Genomic DNA, 19,077 nt, shown 5'->3' with positions numbered 1-19,077 from the left:
GCCCTACACCACAGAAAGAAAGTAGTACTGAGAGTAAGTAACATTCAAGTATCAATGTTGCAAGCAATCCAGTACAATGCTTCAGTACAATTTCAGTGTTACAATACCTCCAATCCAGAGTACACACACCATCCTCAGGAGCAGATTGAAGTTGTAGTAGATCGCGAAAACCACAGCTATCCAATAATGATCCCATCGTGTTGTCCCATCACACTTGCTCTTCAATGGACAGCATCCAGGCCATAGACTTCATTAAATCACCTGAAAAGAGATACCCATTATGTGATATTGTAGAGGTGAAATGCTAATTGAACAAGAGTAGAATTTCAATGATCAGCAACATCACAAACTGTGACACAACTCACTTTATTTTGATCTTACGGGCATTTAAGACAATTCTCAAATTAGGGTCAGATTCAGCAATGTTTTCTGTCTGGGATTTTGAAGGTAAGACAGAAATATAAGCCAGATTTAGTCACTTTACTTACACTATTTTTACGACCAGGTTGATGAATCGTCCGGGGACCCCCAGGGGTCCTTGAGGGAGTTCTAGGGGGTCCCCAGCTAAATGATAATTAGCAACTAAATGGACCCTTATTGGGTATGTAACTCAGAACCAAATGGACCCTAACAGGTCCATTTTGGTACCATTTGTACACTGAGAATTATATTAACATTGATTTTACAATATACTGTAGATTGGGGTCTCAGAAATAGATATGCCATTAAATGGGGGGTCTGTAGCCTAATCTTATTTTATGGGGGTCCCTGTCATTGCTTTTCAAATGGGGTCTACTGGCTGATAAGTGTCAATTCGAGGGTCCTTGACACAAAAAGGTTTGAGAACCACTGCTGTAGATCAAGACACTGATCAGCTTATGTGAAAAGTAGCTTATGATCACGTAGATTATAATATAAAATCCAGATATCAACAGTACCTTGGACAATCAAGCAGGGGGTGCTTGGTAATTTCTCCGTCCTCTGCACATCAGTGGCTGTGGCACACAGCTGTAAAATAAATAAGACAAGACAACCTCAATGATTGACCATGCCCAAGAGATCTCAATCACATTAGATCTACTTTGTATTATTCTATGCCAAATTCTATTTAAATTCAGTATAATACATTATCAGTAGCCTATAAGTATAATACCTTTGGATAAACTCCAGAGTGCAAGTGCCATCCTCAGGATACTGCAGATTGAAGTTGCAGTAGCCATCACGTGGTCCCATCTTATTCTTCAATGGACAGCATCCTTCATTATATCACCTGAACAGAGATACCCATCGTGTGATATTGTTAAGAGGTGAAATGCTAAATGCATTCCACAATAGAATACACACACACACACACACACACACACACACACACACACACACACACACACACACACACACACACACACACACACACACACACACAATGTATTTATGCCCACAGAGTGGCTTATCACTCTGTGGCATGTACTGTTTTGGTACAGTTTAAAAGAAATGAAATCTTTCCAAAATGTTCAGTTTATTTTACTTTAATATTATTTGATGAAGATAATATAAAAAATAAAATCTCTATTCAGAAACATTCCAGTATTTTTCTGACTTACATTATTTTCTAGGTATGCTTACATTATGATATTAAGGGGGAAAAAATCACCCTATGTCACCCTAATGACCATAATGTCTCACATGTGGAGGAAAGGGGAGGGGCGACTGGGCGAGGAGATTCCATCAAAGTCAAAACAAAGTTTTAATGTAGGCAATTAAATATATACATTTAATCCATGCATAAAGATTTAAGGACATTATACTTATGATGGGATTTTTGACGGAAATTAAGCTCCTACTGCAGTGGACAGCACATCGTCAGGTAGGCTAATAATCAATCATTAATCTGATGGTGTCACCCGTCGAATATAAACCATCTACAGCAGTGGTTCTCAAACTTTTTCACGTCCACAAACCCTAATTTAACAATTATCAGCCAGTGGACGTCCATTTGAAAAGATATACGCCAGGGACCCCCATAAGAGAAGATTTTTAAGGCTCTGTAGTGATTCCATTTTAATTTCAAGGACCCCCAGGACATATTTAATGGCATTTCTATCTCTGAGATGATATATGTTAATTTAACTCTCAGAATGTACAAATGGAACAAAATGGACCTGTTATCATTTAGCCAGGGACCCCCTGGAACTCCCTGAAGGACTCCTGCGGGGTCCCGTACCCCACTTTGAAAACCAATGATCTACACAGGCTCCCATTTGTCGTGACGCTTGGCTTGTGGATCGGTTGCTTTTACAACAGCAACTTTTAGCCACACTGGAGCATAAAACCTCCCCCGGTGCAAATATTATCATTGATATAGTTGAGAACCAAATGGACCCGGCGTAAGGATACGTACAACTGACACAAGGATTGTCTGTGGTTCTCAAAGTAGTGTCCGGTCATTATCGCGTCCGAGTGATGGAGTTCCAGATGGTCCACAGCTAAATGATATAGGAACCAAATGGACCCGTATGGGTCTGTAACTCGTGCGTGCGTCGCGGGGAGTTCTTCCACGCGCGTCGGCCGTATTGAACCGGGCAGGGAACGTTCCCTACCGCGGTCCGCTAGCTAGTAAGCAGCCGACATGATATAGATAAACCCCGCTGACGTGCAGCCTATCGGCGGCAGAAACCACACAAGCACACTGGTGAAACGGCTTGGCGTAGGCTATACACCGAGCGACGCGTGCCACTATGAGCTTGTATATCTGCTATTTAGTTAAAGCGGTTTGTGACGGAAAGACACATTTAACTCGACAGTTTAAATGTGTGTTTCCCTCACACACCGCTTTAACTAATAGCAGATATACAAGCTCATAGTGGCGCGCGTCGCGTACGCCAAGCCGGTTCACCGGTGTGTTTGGGTGGTTTCTGCTGCTCGACAAGCTCACGTCAGCGGGGCAGCAGTGCTGCAGAGCCTGCAGCACTGATACTTTGCTGGAGCAAGACTGAACCACAGGCGACAGCAAAACTAGTTGTCATTAAAGTGGAGGGGGTAAAAAAGAGCGTGACTTACCTTATCAGAGCAATGTTATGAACTTCACATGACTTCTGAAAGTTCCTTTGAATTGAAATTGACTTCATAATTCCATCTTCACCATCAGTTCACTGCTTTCCCTCTCACAATGGATATAAATTTGAAATGTAATCCCACAATGCAGCGCGGTACAAGTAATTTGTTGTGATATCACAATAACATTCTGAACACAATATTTTATTGTGAGATATATTGTAAAGTGTTGTGTAATCCTGATAACAATTTAGAGTACAGTCATTTGTTGTGTTATCACAGATGATGGTGTGATTACACAGTAATATTCAGAATACAGTATTATATTGTGAAATAATAATGTAAAGTATTGTGAGATCCTGGTAATATTTAACAGTGTAGTATAAATATAATAAAATGAATTAACTCATACCCTGCCAAAAAAGACGTTTTCTATAATAAAAACGTCTTTTTAACTATGGACCTCCCTGCCAGACGTCTTCTGGACGTCTTTAAAAAAAAAGAAAAAAAAAAAACTTTGGACCTCCAACAGTGTACTCTTTAAAGAATGTATACAATTCAATCAATATAGCAAATTATCATATTCCTTATAATTATGAATGCATCATAAATCATAAACCAAACCTCCTCCAGTAGTTTAGACATATGGGGCTGAGTTACAAATGCAATGACGACGCGAGCTGTGGATTTCATCATCACAGTGACAATCCTCTGAAGTTCATCTGAGTCATAGTCTATAGGCACAACCTCCATGTACGCTAGACAAGACAAACCAGACTGGTCAAGCTCAGACTGTAAGGATCTGGCAGCATTGTGTCCATAGTCATTATCAATCAGCAGCATTCCTACCCAGGTCCACCTGAACCGCCTCATAATCTGGAGCATAGCTTGTACCTGATGGAGGGATAAGGGATTAGGCTAGAGAGGTCAGCCAACCCGAGCCATTTTGGACCAACACATTTATACAAAAAAGAGCTGCAAAACATATTGGCTATTAAGTGTGTATTATAGCTAAATGAAGGAAATACAAATATACTGTCTGTTTTCCCCAGTTGTCTTAAATGTTTTGCATTTGGAATCCATAGCGTAGCAGGGAATCACACACCGGTTTGTTTACACAAGCCACCTGGCTGGCACCTCGCCAATATTATATTTTATGTGTGATGTTTGGCCTACTACAGCAACGATAAATGAAAGTTAAAATGTGAATTTCCATCAGTGAATCTCCTACACAGATTCCACTATAGAAAAAGCTCTAATCGTTCTCTTTTGATGCTGTCAATAAAGACCTTTAGCAACAAGAGTATTAATAAGAAAGAATGCCTTATTAAACTCAATAGACAGAGATATTTGTCAAATGTATGGAACATGTACTACTTTACTGCAGTGATTCTCAAAGTGGGGTCCAGGGACCCCCAAGGGTCCTTGAGGGGGGTTTAACCACGTTAACCTTTTAGACAGGCTAGAACCAACATACACAACCTTAGTATAGAATTGTCTGCATGTACAAGACAGATAAAACCTGAAGTCCAAATTATCATGTGAAGCTTGACCAATCCTCAAAGTATCCATTCATCTGACCGGGAGGGACACCGCACACATATTCTGGACGTACAGGACAGATAAAGCCTATTCATTCTGAACTGAAATGACCATATATGGACATGGGACACACATTTTGCTTTTTGAAAAAGCCTATTCATTCTGGACTGATATTTTGCACGTACGGGACAGGAAAAACCTGTTCATTCTGGCCTGGAGTGACCATATATGGACATGAGGTGACATACATTGTGTTTTTGAAAAACCCTGTTCATTCTGGACTGAGATCACCATATATGGTAATTAAACGGACATTCTGTTTTTGAAAAAGCCTGTTCATTCTGGACTAAAATCACCATATATGGGCGTGATACACACATAGCCACTCATTGGAAGCGGTTTTCACCGCTTCAAAAATATAGATATACAGTATACTACTAGTACGACGCCTAAAGGCGACACGCACCATGTCTTGGCCGTCTGGCCAGTGATGTATATCGGATCAGTTACCCATATATTGAGACCCCTGTACCCATATATGGAAATCCATGTATTGTATTTAGAGATATGCTGTGAGACCCCAACCATTCTTACTGATAAAAATGTCTTTACAAAAAATAAAATAAAGAAAATCCATGCAACCAATTGCATCACTGAATTATGTAAATTATACTAGAATATTTCTTGTATCAAATACTTAATTTGTTTAAGTAGACAACTTATCTTCTCCAGTAAAATCTACAAGAATTGTCAAGTAAAATCTAAGGCAGTAAAATCTATTAGAATTGTCAAGTAAAATCTACAATGTCTAAGTCACATCTACAACATTGGTCAAATCTACAAGAATTTCCCAGTAAAGTCTACAATTTTCAAGTCACAGTAGAATCTACAAGAATAGTCAAGTAAAATCTAGTATAAGTATAATAAAATGGATTAACTCATACCCTGCCAAAAAAGACGTTTTCTATAATAAAAACGTCTTTTTAACTATGGACCTCCCTGCCAGACGTCTTCTGGACGTCTTAAAAAAAAATAAAAAAAATAAAAAAAAATTTTGGACCTCCAACAGTGTACTAGCCATGATCGCGATCGCGAAATTGCATGTTTAACCCCCATACCAACCCCATCTTTCAAACATGGCAGCCATGTTTGTTTACATTTGAAGAAAACATAAGGGCTGCCTTCTCCTGAATGCCTGAACGGATTTCCAAGCGGATTTTTTTGTTTGAAAGCTGTGAAAAGCATGCACATGCATAGAGCATCGCAGCGGAAGTGGATGCCTGGGGTCACTTTCACTTTCACCATTCATTTTCGCCATAGACTTTTACAAAAATATTTATAACAATTATGTTAAGCCTCGAACCAAGCCATCCAGGATGGAGGTGAATCATGATCATACAACCTTTGATCCTATGTGAAAACATATTTTAATATTACATTATTTGATATACTACATTTAATAACTACCCTTTATTTAGCGATTTTCAAAATGTTCTTTTCATAGAAAAAAAGGTTATATGGTCATGATTCACCTCCATCCTGGATGGCTTGGTTCGAGGCTTAACATAATTGTTATAAATGTTTTTGTAAAAGTCTATGGCGAAAATGAATGGTGATAGTGAAAGTGACTCCAGGCAATCCACTTCCGCTGCGATGCTCTATAGTGCATGATCTGTGCACGAATGTGTGCACCAGCTTGCACACTATTTTTTTTTTAACCCTTTGTTGGCGAACCGGCAATATAAGAGGTCCCACTTTAAATATGGCACCGAAGAAGTTAATTTAATAAATAAATATTAATATACATTTTAACCCTTAAGTTCTGTTCAGATTCACTACACCTTCGTTCTGTTCGGGTCATTTTGACCCGGTGGATATTTGGTTTAAAAAAAACAACACTAATATAAATTTTAACTTAACAAATCATCATGATACATTGACTTTGACTCAATACCAAACAATTCATATGATATATTTGGTAAATGTTTGCATTTCTGCTTTGCTATATCACATTAAACACTGAAAGAGCTAGGCGTTTTTACTGATTTAGCTGAAATCCATGTAAAAAAAATGACTTCATTTAATACTGGGCAATATTGCTCATGCTTATAGGAAGGGGGGGAGGGTTCGGAATGGGGCTTCGGAAGGGGGGTGTTAGAAGTGGGGGTGACTGTGTGTCTGTGTTTTGGCATAATACTGTGTATTTCTGTGCTTCCGGGTCAAAATGACGCGAACAGCACTTAAGGTTCAAAAAATATGAGGGGGGTGTAGCATGGGTGTAGTGCAAAAATATTTTTTTTACATGTTCATCTCAGAAGAATCTTTAAGGCCAGTGAGTTTCAGGTGGAAACATTTTTAACTTCTACCTTTTTTTTCCAAATGAAAATGTAAAACGGGTCAAAATGACCCGAACAGCACTTAAGGGTTAAAGAATAACTTATTTTTTAAATTGTAATTATATGCTATTTCTGAAAATACTGTAAATGCTTATATTGTCCTATGAACACCACCAGCATGAGTCAGGTTTAATAACAACATTTATTCCTCATTGAACCTTCAGGACAGCTACAGTGCAGAACTCTGCTTCATTAAAGCATTCATATTACACAACTAAAAATTGTACATTTAAGTGAAAATATATATTTGAGATGCTTTACATCAGTGCAACAAGTGCATAAACAATACAATATTGGAACAAACAATTCTATTCAAACTTAAAGTGCAGCCACAAATTAATAAAAATAGCAACAGCTGCCTGTGTACTTAGAGAGCCAATAGGAATGAGCTGTAATTGCTCAAGCCCTGCCTCCTCTATCTTCCTATTGGCTGAGCTTTAAACAGCTATAACGCCAGTTTGCAGCATAGTAGGGTCTTGAAACTTTGCGTGAGTACTTAGATGGCCAATAGGGACGAGCTGTAATTATAAGCCCCGCCCCTCCTGTCTTCCCATTGGCTGAACTTTAAACAGCCATAACTCCACTTCCCAACACGTTCCTGGTCTCAAACTCGGTGGGTGGTCCCACAGTCCCAACGGCTAACTGCTAATGCTAACCGCTACTTCTGCTAATGCTAAGCTAAAAATGCTAATGCTAATCCTAACAAATGTTGATGCTAACAAATGCTAATGCTAACACATGCTAATGCTAACGTTAACACATGCTAACATTATGCTAAAAAGTTAATGCTAATGCTAAAAATGCTAATGCTAATGTTATAAATGCTAATGCTAGCTAATGCTAAAATGTTAATGCTAATGGGGGGACTCCGAAAAAAAAGCAGAAACTTTGGCGCCACATAACTCTGGCATACTTTTGCCTAGCAACGTGATTTAAAGACTTTGGATTTTTTTCCGTCCAATAGGCTGTAATTGAGCTGTAATTGATTAAGCCCCGCCCCCTCTGTATTCCTATTGGCTGGGCTTTAAACAGACATTACACCAGTTTCCAGAATGGTAACCTCTCAATACTCGGTGTCTGAACTTAACCGGCCAATAGGGACTTATTACTTAATCCCCGCCCCATTTGACTTGTTTCAGAGTCCTTGTCCTTAATTGGTTTGACGTAGCCCCGCCCCCTCTTCTGATTGGTCGAAACTTGATTGTTCCTCTATTTAGCTCTAAATCATCAACTGTTTTCGTACAAACTTGTGGGTGGTGTCAATTGACTTGTTTCAGAGTCTTTCAGCTTAATTGGTTTAACTTAGCCAAACCCCTCTTCTGATTGGCCGAAACTTTATTTGGCTTTATCTCGTCAACTGTGTCGTACAGACTTCTGGGTGGTGTCATTTGACTTGTTTCAGAGTCCTTCAGCTTAATTGTTTTAACATAGCCACGCCCCCTCTTCTGATTGGCAGAAACTTTATTTGGCTTTATCTTGTCAACTGTTTGTTGTACAGACTTGTGGGTGGTGTTATTTGACTTGTTTCAGTCTTTCAGCTTAATTGGTTTAACATAGCCCCACCCCCTCTTCTGATTGGCCGAATTTTTATTTGGCTTTATCTCTCCAAACATTTGTCGTACAGACTTGTGGGTGGGGTCATTTGACTTGTTTCAGAGTCCTTCAGCTTAATTGGTTTAACTTAGCCCCGCCCCCTCTTCTGATTTCTCGACAACCGTTTGTCGTACAGACTTGTGGGTGGTGTCATTTGACTTGTTTCAGAGTCCTGCAGCTTAATTGGTTTACCTTAGCCCTGCCCCCTCTTCTGATTGGCCAAAACATTATTTGGCTTTATCTCGTCAACCGTTTGTCGTATAGACTTGTGGGTGGTGTCATTTGACTTGTTTCAGAGTCATTCAGCTTAATTGGTTTAACTTAGCCCCCTCTTCTGATTGGCCGAAACTTTATTTGGCTTTATCAATAAAATATCTATACATTATTGTTATAAAATACATAGACCATGTGTTCTCATTTAATTTCTGTGTCTACGTCTTGGTGGTACCACGACCCATGATGGACTTCTTTGTGTTTCTCTCAGGTCTCAGCAAGATGGTATAACACTTTGGGCCAAATATTGCGATCAATAAACCAAAACTAGATGCTAATATAGCAAATACCTCCACTACATCTGCATATTTGCCAGGAGAGCTTATATATGCTGGGATGAAGGCTATCCACATGGCACAGAAGATCAACATGCTGAAAGTGATTAACTTGGCTTCATTGAAGTTGTCTGGAAGATTCCTTGCCATGAATGCTAGAAGGAAACTGAGGAGTGCCAGTAAACCAATATAACCCAGTAACACTGCAAAACCAACTGTTGATCCCACATCACACTCATAGACTATCGTATCACTGTTGTATTGTGTGTTTTTATGAGGACTTGGTGAGGCAGAGACAAGCCAGACTGTGCAGATTATTCCCTGGGTGGCAGTAAGAGCCAGAACGGTTCCTCTCTGCTGCACAGCACCAAACCACTTCATAATGTCTGCTCCTCCAGGCTTGGAGGCCTTGAACACGGCCAACACCACCATAGTCTTTACCAGGATACAGGAAACACACAGGACGAAACTGATCCCAAACACTGCATGTCTCAGCTGACAAGTCCAGAGTCTGGGACGACCAATGAACAGAAGAGAACACAGGAAACACAGCATCAGTGACAGCAAAAGAAGGAAGCTGAGTTCTGAGTTGTTGGCGCGGACCATGGGAGTGTCTCGGTGATAGAAGAATATTCCCAGGACAACGGCACAGATAAGCGTGCCAATCAATGAGATGGTTGCCAAGGAGATTCCCAGGGCCTCGTGGTAGGAGAGGAACTCCAGGCTCTTGGGAACACAGTGGTCACGCTGGGGACTGGACCAGAAGTCCTCTGGACAACTGGTGCACTCTGTGGAATCTAACAAAGACGGCAAGGTTAAAGTGACAGACAAGGAAAGTACTGTATTATTCTAAAGATAACCTAAACTGCTATATCCCTTGTTGTTTTGCAGGAAAATCATGTTGGCAAGGTAACCACATTTCACTGAGATTGTGAAATTAAATCCACAGAGAAAGTAAATGAATGAACGAAAAAGAAAATAAACTAGAAATTCCTTTTTTTAAGTGTGCCTGCAGCTCGCTAAGTGTGTGCAACCTTGTGTAGCGGTTGGTGTTAGCATTAGCATTTTTAGCATTAACATTAACTCTCCTACTGCCAGATTATTTATTTATTTATTGGGTCTGGTGCCATCAAAAAGCGGCTTACCTTTGCAACGTTGATTGATAGACTTTTTCTTTTCTTTTTTTTTTTTTTTGCCTTTTTTGCCTGCCTGGTCTGCACTTTCGCAGACCAGCCAGCAGAGGGCGGCGTAATGCCATTAATGTGAATTTGGCCGGTCCGTCTTGCCATAGATTGGGAACACACATTGCCCACAAAGCCCCAGGGCCAGAGAAAATCAACACGGAAGAGAATTGGTCTCCGTTGATGTTAACGCATAATGGATTTTTAAGACCATCACTGCTCGCCATGTGATTACAGTACACGGCGGCGCGACCCCTCATCAGCTTAAGGACATCAACAAGGTAAACGAACGAACGGCCGTATTGGCGCGGCTCACTCTCGAGAATTGGGGCGAACAGGAATGTCCAAAGGAGTATAAGAGTTAACATCAGCATTAGCATTAGAATTTTTTACATTAGCATTTTTAGCATCAGTATTTCTATTAGCATTAGCTTTAGCATTTAACATTTAGTTTTTAACATTTTTTGCATTTGCATTAAGATTTTTAGCATTAGCTAGGATTAGCATTTTAGCATTAGCTAGGATTAGCATTTTAGCATTAGCATTACATTTGTTTTGCATTAGCTAGCATTAGCATTTTTAGCATTAGCTAGCACTAGCATTTCTAACATTAGCATTAGCATGTATTAACATTAACATTAGCATTTTTAACATTAGCATTTGTTAGCATTAGCAGTTTAGCATTAACATTAGCATTAGCTTTTTTTTGCATTAGCATTTGTTTGCATTAGCATTTGTTAGCATTAGCATTTTAAAAATTAGCATTAGTATTTTAGCTTTAGCTTCAGCATTAGCGGAAGTAGCGGTTAGGACTGTTGGTCAACCCACCAAGTTTGAGAGCAGTAAGCAGTAAGTGGAGGTATGGATGTTTAAAGCCCAGCCAATAGGAAGGCAGAGGGGGCGGGGCTTGAGCAATTATAGATCATTCCTATTGGCCATGTAAATACACACACCAAATTCCGAGACACTACAACTTGTATTGAATTAGAACCACTTGTATTGAATTAGAACCATTCAGTGAGTTAAAACATCAGCATGTGGACCATTCAGATCCGGCAATCTGAGCTATCAGTCAGGGCGGGTGGGGCTCTTAGCCATGGTAGGCAACCCACCTAGGAGAAGGTCACTCTGAGGTAAAAACCAGGACTGTGAGAATTTGCGACCCCACAGTCCTTAAACTAGCATTGAAAAGCCAACCATGAAGAACAAAGTCATCCCAAATCCTATACTTCCAGCGGCGGGAGTCCGCAGGAGCACCGCGGCGGATGGTGGTGCTGGTCCCCCTTCCGGAGGGCATCATGACGACAGGACCTCAAACCCACGGGAACGAGGGAGGGTTCTGTCTGACCACAGCATCCCATCCAATGCACTCATGCGTTGTCGGAGACCATTTGTAATGGGGACCTTCAACGCATGCACAGTGAGAGAAGAAGCTAGACTGGTGGAATTGGCACATTGTGCTGAAGAACAGGGGGTAGAGATCCTGGGAGTCCAGGAACACAGAAGAGTCCACACTGACGACCAGATAGTTTACTGCCAAGTGGAGAAACGCACGTTCATCACTGCATCTGCGTGGCGAAACGGGGCCCAGGCTGCAACAGGGGGTGTAGGACTAATGCTGGGTTCTCTGGCGCGCAGGGCCCTCCGACGGGTTCACAAGCACACCAAAAGGATCCTCATGGCTGAGTTCGCAGGTAACCCAGTAACAACAGTCATAGTGGCGTACTCGCCCACTAACACGGCATCACCTGCGGATGTCGAGGAGTTCTATGAGGACCTCACAACAGCAGTCCGAGGTGTCCCAGCGCACAACTTCCTGGCAATCCTTGGCGACTTCAACGCCAGGATTGGACAGGAGGACGCACCATTCCCATACCATGAGTCCACCAACCGCAACGGAACATACCTCACAGCCCTTCTCATGGAACACCAGCTCCTGGCAGCGAACACCATGTTCCGGAAGAGAACAGGGAAGAGATGGACTTTCCGAGACCGAGCCTCACGTCCTGGGGAGCAACCTAGGCTATATCAGCTGGACTATATCCTAGTGAGGCAAAAGTGGAGGAATTCCATCCTGAACGCTGAGCCATACAGCACGTTCAGCTCTGTAGGCTCTGATCACCGTGTGGTCTCCATGAGGGTGAGACTGAGCCTCAGGGTCCCCAAGCCAAGCCCCAAGGCTCGGCATGACTGGAAGGCATTCACGACCAATCCGGGCCTTCAAACCAGGTACACGGAGGAAGTCAGGAAGCGCTTTCGGCAGCTTGATAGGGGAGAGGAGCCTAGCCGTGAATATGGGAGATTCATCACAGCGAATGAGGAGGCGACCAGACTGTGCGTACCAGTGCTGAACAGAGTAAGAGCACCACCACGGTCCAGACATCCGAAGGTTGTAGCAGCACGAGGCAGGATGGAGGAAGCACGACTCAACTTTGAGCGGGAACCAACAGAGGAGGGTCGCGAGACACTGAACGAAGCCAAACAGTCTCTCTTCAGCACCTACGACACCATCAAAGGGGAGGAAGTGATGGAAAGCGTGCGAAGAGTGCAGGCAGCGCAAGGTGAAAGGCAATACGGGGAGGCCTGGAAGGTAATAAATGAGATGACAGGGAGGAAGAGGGCCAAGGAGGGCCAGGTTGAGGGACACAGCCCAGAAGAGAGAGTGGCAACATGGTTCGACCACTTCCAAAGGCTCCTGGGAACATCAGTGGAAGAGGGAGAAGAGGAAAATATACCAGCAGTCCTCCAGGGCCTGAACATCGACGATGGACCCTTCACAATCAGCGAGCTCGCCAGGGCAAAATCCACCCTGAGAGAGGGAAAAAGCGCTGGGCCGGATGGCATACCCCCAGAAGTCTTGAAGAACTGCGACCTAGACAACCTCATCCTAGACTTTTGCAACAATGCTTTATACAACAAGCAACCTGAAATATGGTCTCTGTCTAACATCATCCCGGTGCCTAAAGCTGGGGACCTCTCAAAGCCAGACAACTACAGAGGCATCAGCCTGACATGTATCACTGCTAAGGTCTTCAACCGAATGATACTGAACAGGATACGGCATGCCATCGACCCTCACCTGAGAGAGAACCAAAATGGTTTTCGAGAGGAGAGAACAACCGTAGCACAGAGCCTGGCATTAAGGAGATTAATAGAGGAGGTGAAAAAGGACAACCTAGCAGCTGTACTGTGCTTCATTGACTTCAAAAAGGCTTTTGATTCTATCCACAGAAGCAAGATGGTGAAGATCCTTGAGGCCTACAATGTCCCTCCCAACATTCTCCGGGCTATCGAGACCATGTACGCAAGAACAAGGGCCAAAGTGGTGACCCCAGACGGCAGCAGTGAGGTGTTTGACATCCGAGCTGGTGTAATGCAAGGAGACACCCTGGTCCCCTACCTCTTCATCATAGTTCTAGATTATGCGCTCAGGAAAGCCATAGGTGGACGAGAACAAGAGCTTGGCTTCACGCTAACACCAAGGAGGTCAAGGCGGCATCCCGCAGTAGTTCTGACAGACCTGGTCTATGCGGACGACATCAGCCTGCTCTCCGACAGCATGGAACAAGCACAAGAACTCCTGAGCAGGGTGGAGATAGAGTGTGCCAAAGTTGGTCTCAGGCTAAATGCTAAGAAAACTGAGGTTATCACCTATAACCTACCTGATCACTCACCTCTGACAACAACAGAAGGAGCTGTGTTGAAGGAAGTCAAGGACTTCAAGTACCTGGGCGCATGGGTCGACTCAACTGAGAAAGACCTCAAAGTAAGGAAGGCACTCGCTTGGAGGGCCCTGAACGGCATGAACAGTGTATGGAACTCTAGCCTCCCCCGCCAAATCAAACTTAGCTTCTTCTTTGCAACAGTGGAGTCTGTTCTCCTCTATGGCAGTGAATGCTGGACCCTGAAGCCAACCCTGCAGAAGTCTCTAAATGGGTGCTACACTAGAATGTTGCGTGCAGTACTCAACATCAACAGGAGCGCACATGTTACCAACAGGAGCCTGTATGAGGGAATACCAAGGGTAAGCGAGAAAATTGCCACCAGAAGAATGAGACTTGCAGGACACTGCCAAAGACACCAGGAGCTTCCAGCCAGCAAATTGGTACTGTGGGAGCCAACACATGGGCACCGGTCGCGAGGACGTCCCACAAAAACATACGTGGACGTACTCAAGGAAGACGTAGGGACACAGAACACCAATGAGCTGGCCAGATGTATGGAGAACCGAGATGACTGGAAACAACGATGGAGGGCTCGTCTGAGGACGACCTAGATAAACTGAAGTTATGGTTGTTTAAAGCTCAGCCAATAGGAAGAGAGGGGTGGGGCTTCAGCAATTACAGTTCATTCCTATTGGCTGTTTAAGTACACACAGCGAGTTTCGAGATGGTACCATACTGCAAACTGGAGTTATAGCTGTTTAAAGCTCAGCCAATAGGAATATAGGGGTGGGGCTTAAGAGGGGGCGGGGCTTAAGTAATAAATCCCTATTAGCCATTTAAGTCCAGACACCAAGTTTCAAGACGGTACCATGCTGTGAACTGGAGTTATGGCTGTTTAAAGCCCAGCCAATAGGAATACAGATGGGCGGGGCTTAATCAATTACAGCTTATCCCTATTGGCCGGAAAAAGTCCAAAGTCTTGTGAGCGTTTTAAAGTTTAAATCACTTAGCTAGGCAAAAGTAAGCCAGAGTAATGTGGCGCCAAAGTTTATTTTATTTTTTATTTTATTTTTTGAGTCCCCCATTCAAAGTCAATGGGGATTTGGGCGTAATTTTTTGCGAATTACGTCGCCAGGGTAACGCGGATTGGAAAGAAAAGTAATAGCAACCTATTTCCGGCCAAGCCGCACGTTTTGATCATAGACTGTAAAAGAAATATGGACGATGCGAAGCCATTGGTATCAATGCCACGAAAATTACGCTTTTTTATTACGCTGTATGGGTGTCGCCATCATTGTTTGAATGGTACCCCAGGAAGAATGCTGTTGGCTGCCAACGGTCACGTGCAACCGCAGGGATACATGTGAGAATGTGGTCGGAGCCTCCCGAAATACAGCACACGAAGAAGAACACAGCCGGCTGGTATCAGTTTAGTTGGCCACGCCCCCCGCAACTTGATCTTCAACTTTTACATAAATGGGACCATATTTGCTCAAAACGCATATCATGGTAATTGAAAGGCAGTTTTTTCACTAGCGACAGGGACCATAAAGTATTTATGACGATGTTTATTAAGGTTAGAAAATCAAAGATGAAAATGAATGGGGTCCAGTGGAGAACAAATCTTTTTGGTACCTCGAGGGGGGAAAACATCGCAACTAGCAGCCAATCATGGGATCTTTCTCTTCCGGGAAAGCTTCATGAATAATCCAGGCAACAACACCCCTGGTTTTGATGTATATATTGCGCGGGTGGCGTAAATCGTGCGGCAGTTATTACATGCAGAAATTTGCGGGAATATTATATATATATACTTATGAAACATCGGACAGTTCCGTCTTGATCACATGACTATAGAGATAATGTTTACCGTTTTGCATGATGTTTGGACAAAATCTCTAGGAGTAATAGGACAATCAAAAATGAATTTTGCAAACATCTGCCTTCTGGTGGCACTATAACAGGCCAATGTCAAATGAAAATTTGGGGCAGAGGTTTTGCTCTGGCACCCATTGTGTGTGTGTGTGTGTGTGTGTGTGTGTGTGTGTGTGTGTGTGTGTGTGTGTGTGTGTGTGTGTGTGTGTGTGTGTGTGTGTGTGTGTGTGCACAGTTTCACATCTATCGTGTCAGCGGTGCCGGAGATTATCTTTTTACAGACAGACAGACGGACACACAGACGCACAGGGTGAAAAACATAGTCTCGGCCACGCCCCTATGCCTGGCGGAGACAATAACTCTTGGATTGTTTGGATTGTATACTCAATTTACAGTGTTTATACTGTATGTCCAGAGGACGGCGATGGAAATAAGTATTTTCTGTGCTAGCCCCAAATAAACCCAATCCATGAACCAACCTGTCTGATTGCTGATCTCTCCCTCAGAACAACCAATGCAGTCAAAGCAGCAGACAGGTTCTCCTTTCCTTCTGGCCACACGGGTTCCCGGAGAACAGCTCTCACTGCACACTGACCGAGGAGGCTACAGAGGAAAGTAACAATGATCAGTTTCAGTCTGAATTACACCATGAGTTCAATATTAGTCGTTTTAGAACGCCAAAGTGACCTTTTTGGTTTCAAAGCTCCAGAAGATTTTGTCTTCATCAAGGATGAGTTCTTCATCTCCGGAGGCTGACTTCTTGACCACACCCACATTGTGAACCTTCATGCTTCCATCAGGAAGCCACACCCAGTTCATGACATCATAGATTGGTAAAGGATCACCATTCTCATCAAATGAAACATCATCACCAAATGACGTGGTGAAGTTGACCCTTTCCAGGTAATAGACAAGCTAGAAAGTGTGATGATGAAAAACATGTATATAAACACACACACACACACACACACACACACACACACACACACACACACACACACACACACATGGCACACACACACACACACACACACACATGGTTTCCGCTAGGCATTTTTGGGGCCGGCCACCTTGGCCGGCAGGATTATATTTTACCGGCCAATCAATTAATTTATCGGCCATATTATATTGAACGTCACATACGTGTTTGCAGATGAGATACTGTATCTGCATGGTGCACCGTGCACCCAACTGATAATTACACCATTTTATGTTTGCGCTGGGCTTCCTTCCTCTTTATCACAGATGCAATTGCAATATGTTCCAACAAAATAATATCCTAACTATCTACTTATGTAGAGGTATCGCTTGCCAAAAAAAAAGAAGTGAATAGGTTAAAGTGGGCACGCAACTCAAGCGAACCGTGCGCGCCCTGCCACACAGTGGCCTACACATTATAGCATATGATTTTGGCTTCACGTCTCATTAAACCTTTAAGACACATTTGTTTTATTTTGTTAATGTTATGTTATGATGGCGCAAGGAAGGTTGACTTGCCTCTGTTGCTTTGACCACGATGGCATCACATCCATGCGATCAGAAAGTCATGTGCGTGCTTGTATAATATCCATGATTCCACAGAGTTCGGGTCCCTTTTTTATTATCGTCTACTCTACTGGGTCCAGCTTGGTATAGATTACCTCGGAAGAACCCCAGTTCGTTCTGATTATAACACTAAACCCACGCTGATTGTTACAAGGTGCTGGAACTGTCAGCTGTGAAACGTGATGTGTGCTTCTCCGTAAGGCCGTGTGCGTGTCTAAAATAGCAGACATAAAAGCTCACAGCGCGGCGCGTTTCGCCTTGTTGTGAGCTTGAAGCTCTGATATTTCCAATGCACGTAACCATGCACACAGCGCAGTGGAGATGGGATTTATGGCTCTTTGAAGTGAGCCGGATCTCTGGGATCCGTTCCTTTCAAAGAGCCGTTCAAAAGACTGGCTCATTCTAGTAGTTAGTCTACTTTGTAGATTTTGATTATAATTACAAATAACTTCAACCCTATATACATTTATTTCGGACATATAGGTACATATCTGCCATTTGAAAATAGCTGATCTACAAGCTCACAATGCTATCGTTCATTTCAAAGAGCCGTTCAAAAGACTCGATTCGTTCGTGAACGTCCCACCTCTACAGCGCAGCATGAAGCAGCAGCAGTGGCGGTGAGCTCCGCTGTCGTCAGACAGACTCACAGAACATGATACAAATTTAAAATTATGATAGGTTTTAATGGTTGTAGCTTTACTACTTTAGACAAATAATTATGTGTATAATAAGATTAAATGATAAAATAGCCTAAGAGGCATTTTCCCAGCCGGCCACGGTGGCCGGTGGACTTGGCCGGTAAATACCGGCTAACGGAATCTCTGATATATATATATTATATATATATATATGTTACAGTCATTTTGGGTAACTCAGTGAGACTGTGGTAAGAGCGCTCGTTTTGTAGTTCACCACACACCAATCACCACCAGATGGCGACAACAGCCAGTCAGCCATTCACTAGTGCAGGCGCTGACGTCACTCGTTTGCGACTCTCTTTCGTTTATTTACTAGCCCAGCTCGGCTGTGTTTAGCCATTAGCTTACTATGCCTTACTCTAACCCTAACCCTAACCCTAACCTCAGTAAAACTATGCCTAACCCTAACCCTAACCTCCGTGGGGTGCGCGCTATCATTCCTGCCGACGCTCCGTTTCTCTATCTAACCGTTTCTCTATCTAACCGTGACACACATATATATATATATATATATATATATATATATATATATATATATATATATATATATATTAAATGGGCCCTGATGCCACAACGTTGGGAACCGTTATGGGCATAGCCGTGGGAACTCATTTGAGGCAGGAGGGGCTGTCGATCGTGCCACGCACGCGCGCGTGACACGATCCCCGTGCGCGCGCGCGCTTGCGGTTATTTGCAGATTTTAATTGTGTTTTATAACCTTTTTTGCAGGTTTTATTCGGGTTTCCGCGGTTTATTTTTTTGCTAAATGTAACAAAATTGGGAACTGCACACTAAACTTTCCCTTTGCCTCTCCAAACGGGCTGTGGACAGTGCGGAGACATATAAAAAATGCGCACACAGTGGCCATATGCCACTGATCTGATTGCAGCCAGCAGGATATTATTAGATGCTATATAGACCTACTGTATATAGATGGATTTCTTGGTACCAACACTGAGACAGCAAGTGCCTGTTTCATA

General features: G+C 42.8%; 1 protein-coding gene across 1 annotated transcript in view; it reads right to left on the bottom strand.

The window, feature by feature from the left end:
• Positions 1 to 9,013: 9,013 nt before the first annotated feature.
• The window catches only part of LOC308285339 (extracellular calcium-sensing receptor-like), a gene marked incomplete at both ends in the record, with an annotated part of 28,510 nt that continues 18,446 nt past the window's right edge, over positions 9,014 to 19,077 (bottom strand). Inside the window, 3 exons of the mRNA XM_080726063.1 lie at positions 9,014 to 9,927; positions 16,331 to 16,454; positions 16,539 to 16,766. Of these exons, the coding sequence (XP_080582189.1) occupies positions 9,014 to 9,927; positions 16,331 to 16,454; positions 16,539 to 16,766 (1,266 nt within the window). The remainder of the gene's footprint in view (positions 9,928 to 16,330; positions 16,455 to 16,538; positions 16,767 to 19,077) is intronic.

This window comes from Nannobrachium achirus (genome assembly GCF_963921795.1).
Source record: "Nannobrachium achirus genome assembly, chromosome: 5".
NCBI lineage: Eukaryota > Metazoa > Chordata > Actinopteri > Myctophiformes > Myctophidae > Nannobrachium > Nannobrachium achirus.
Note: the sequence above shows the minus strand (reverse complement) of the source record. Positions and strands in the feature narration are given on the sequence as shown.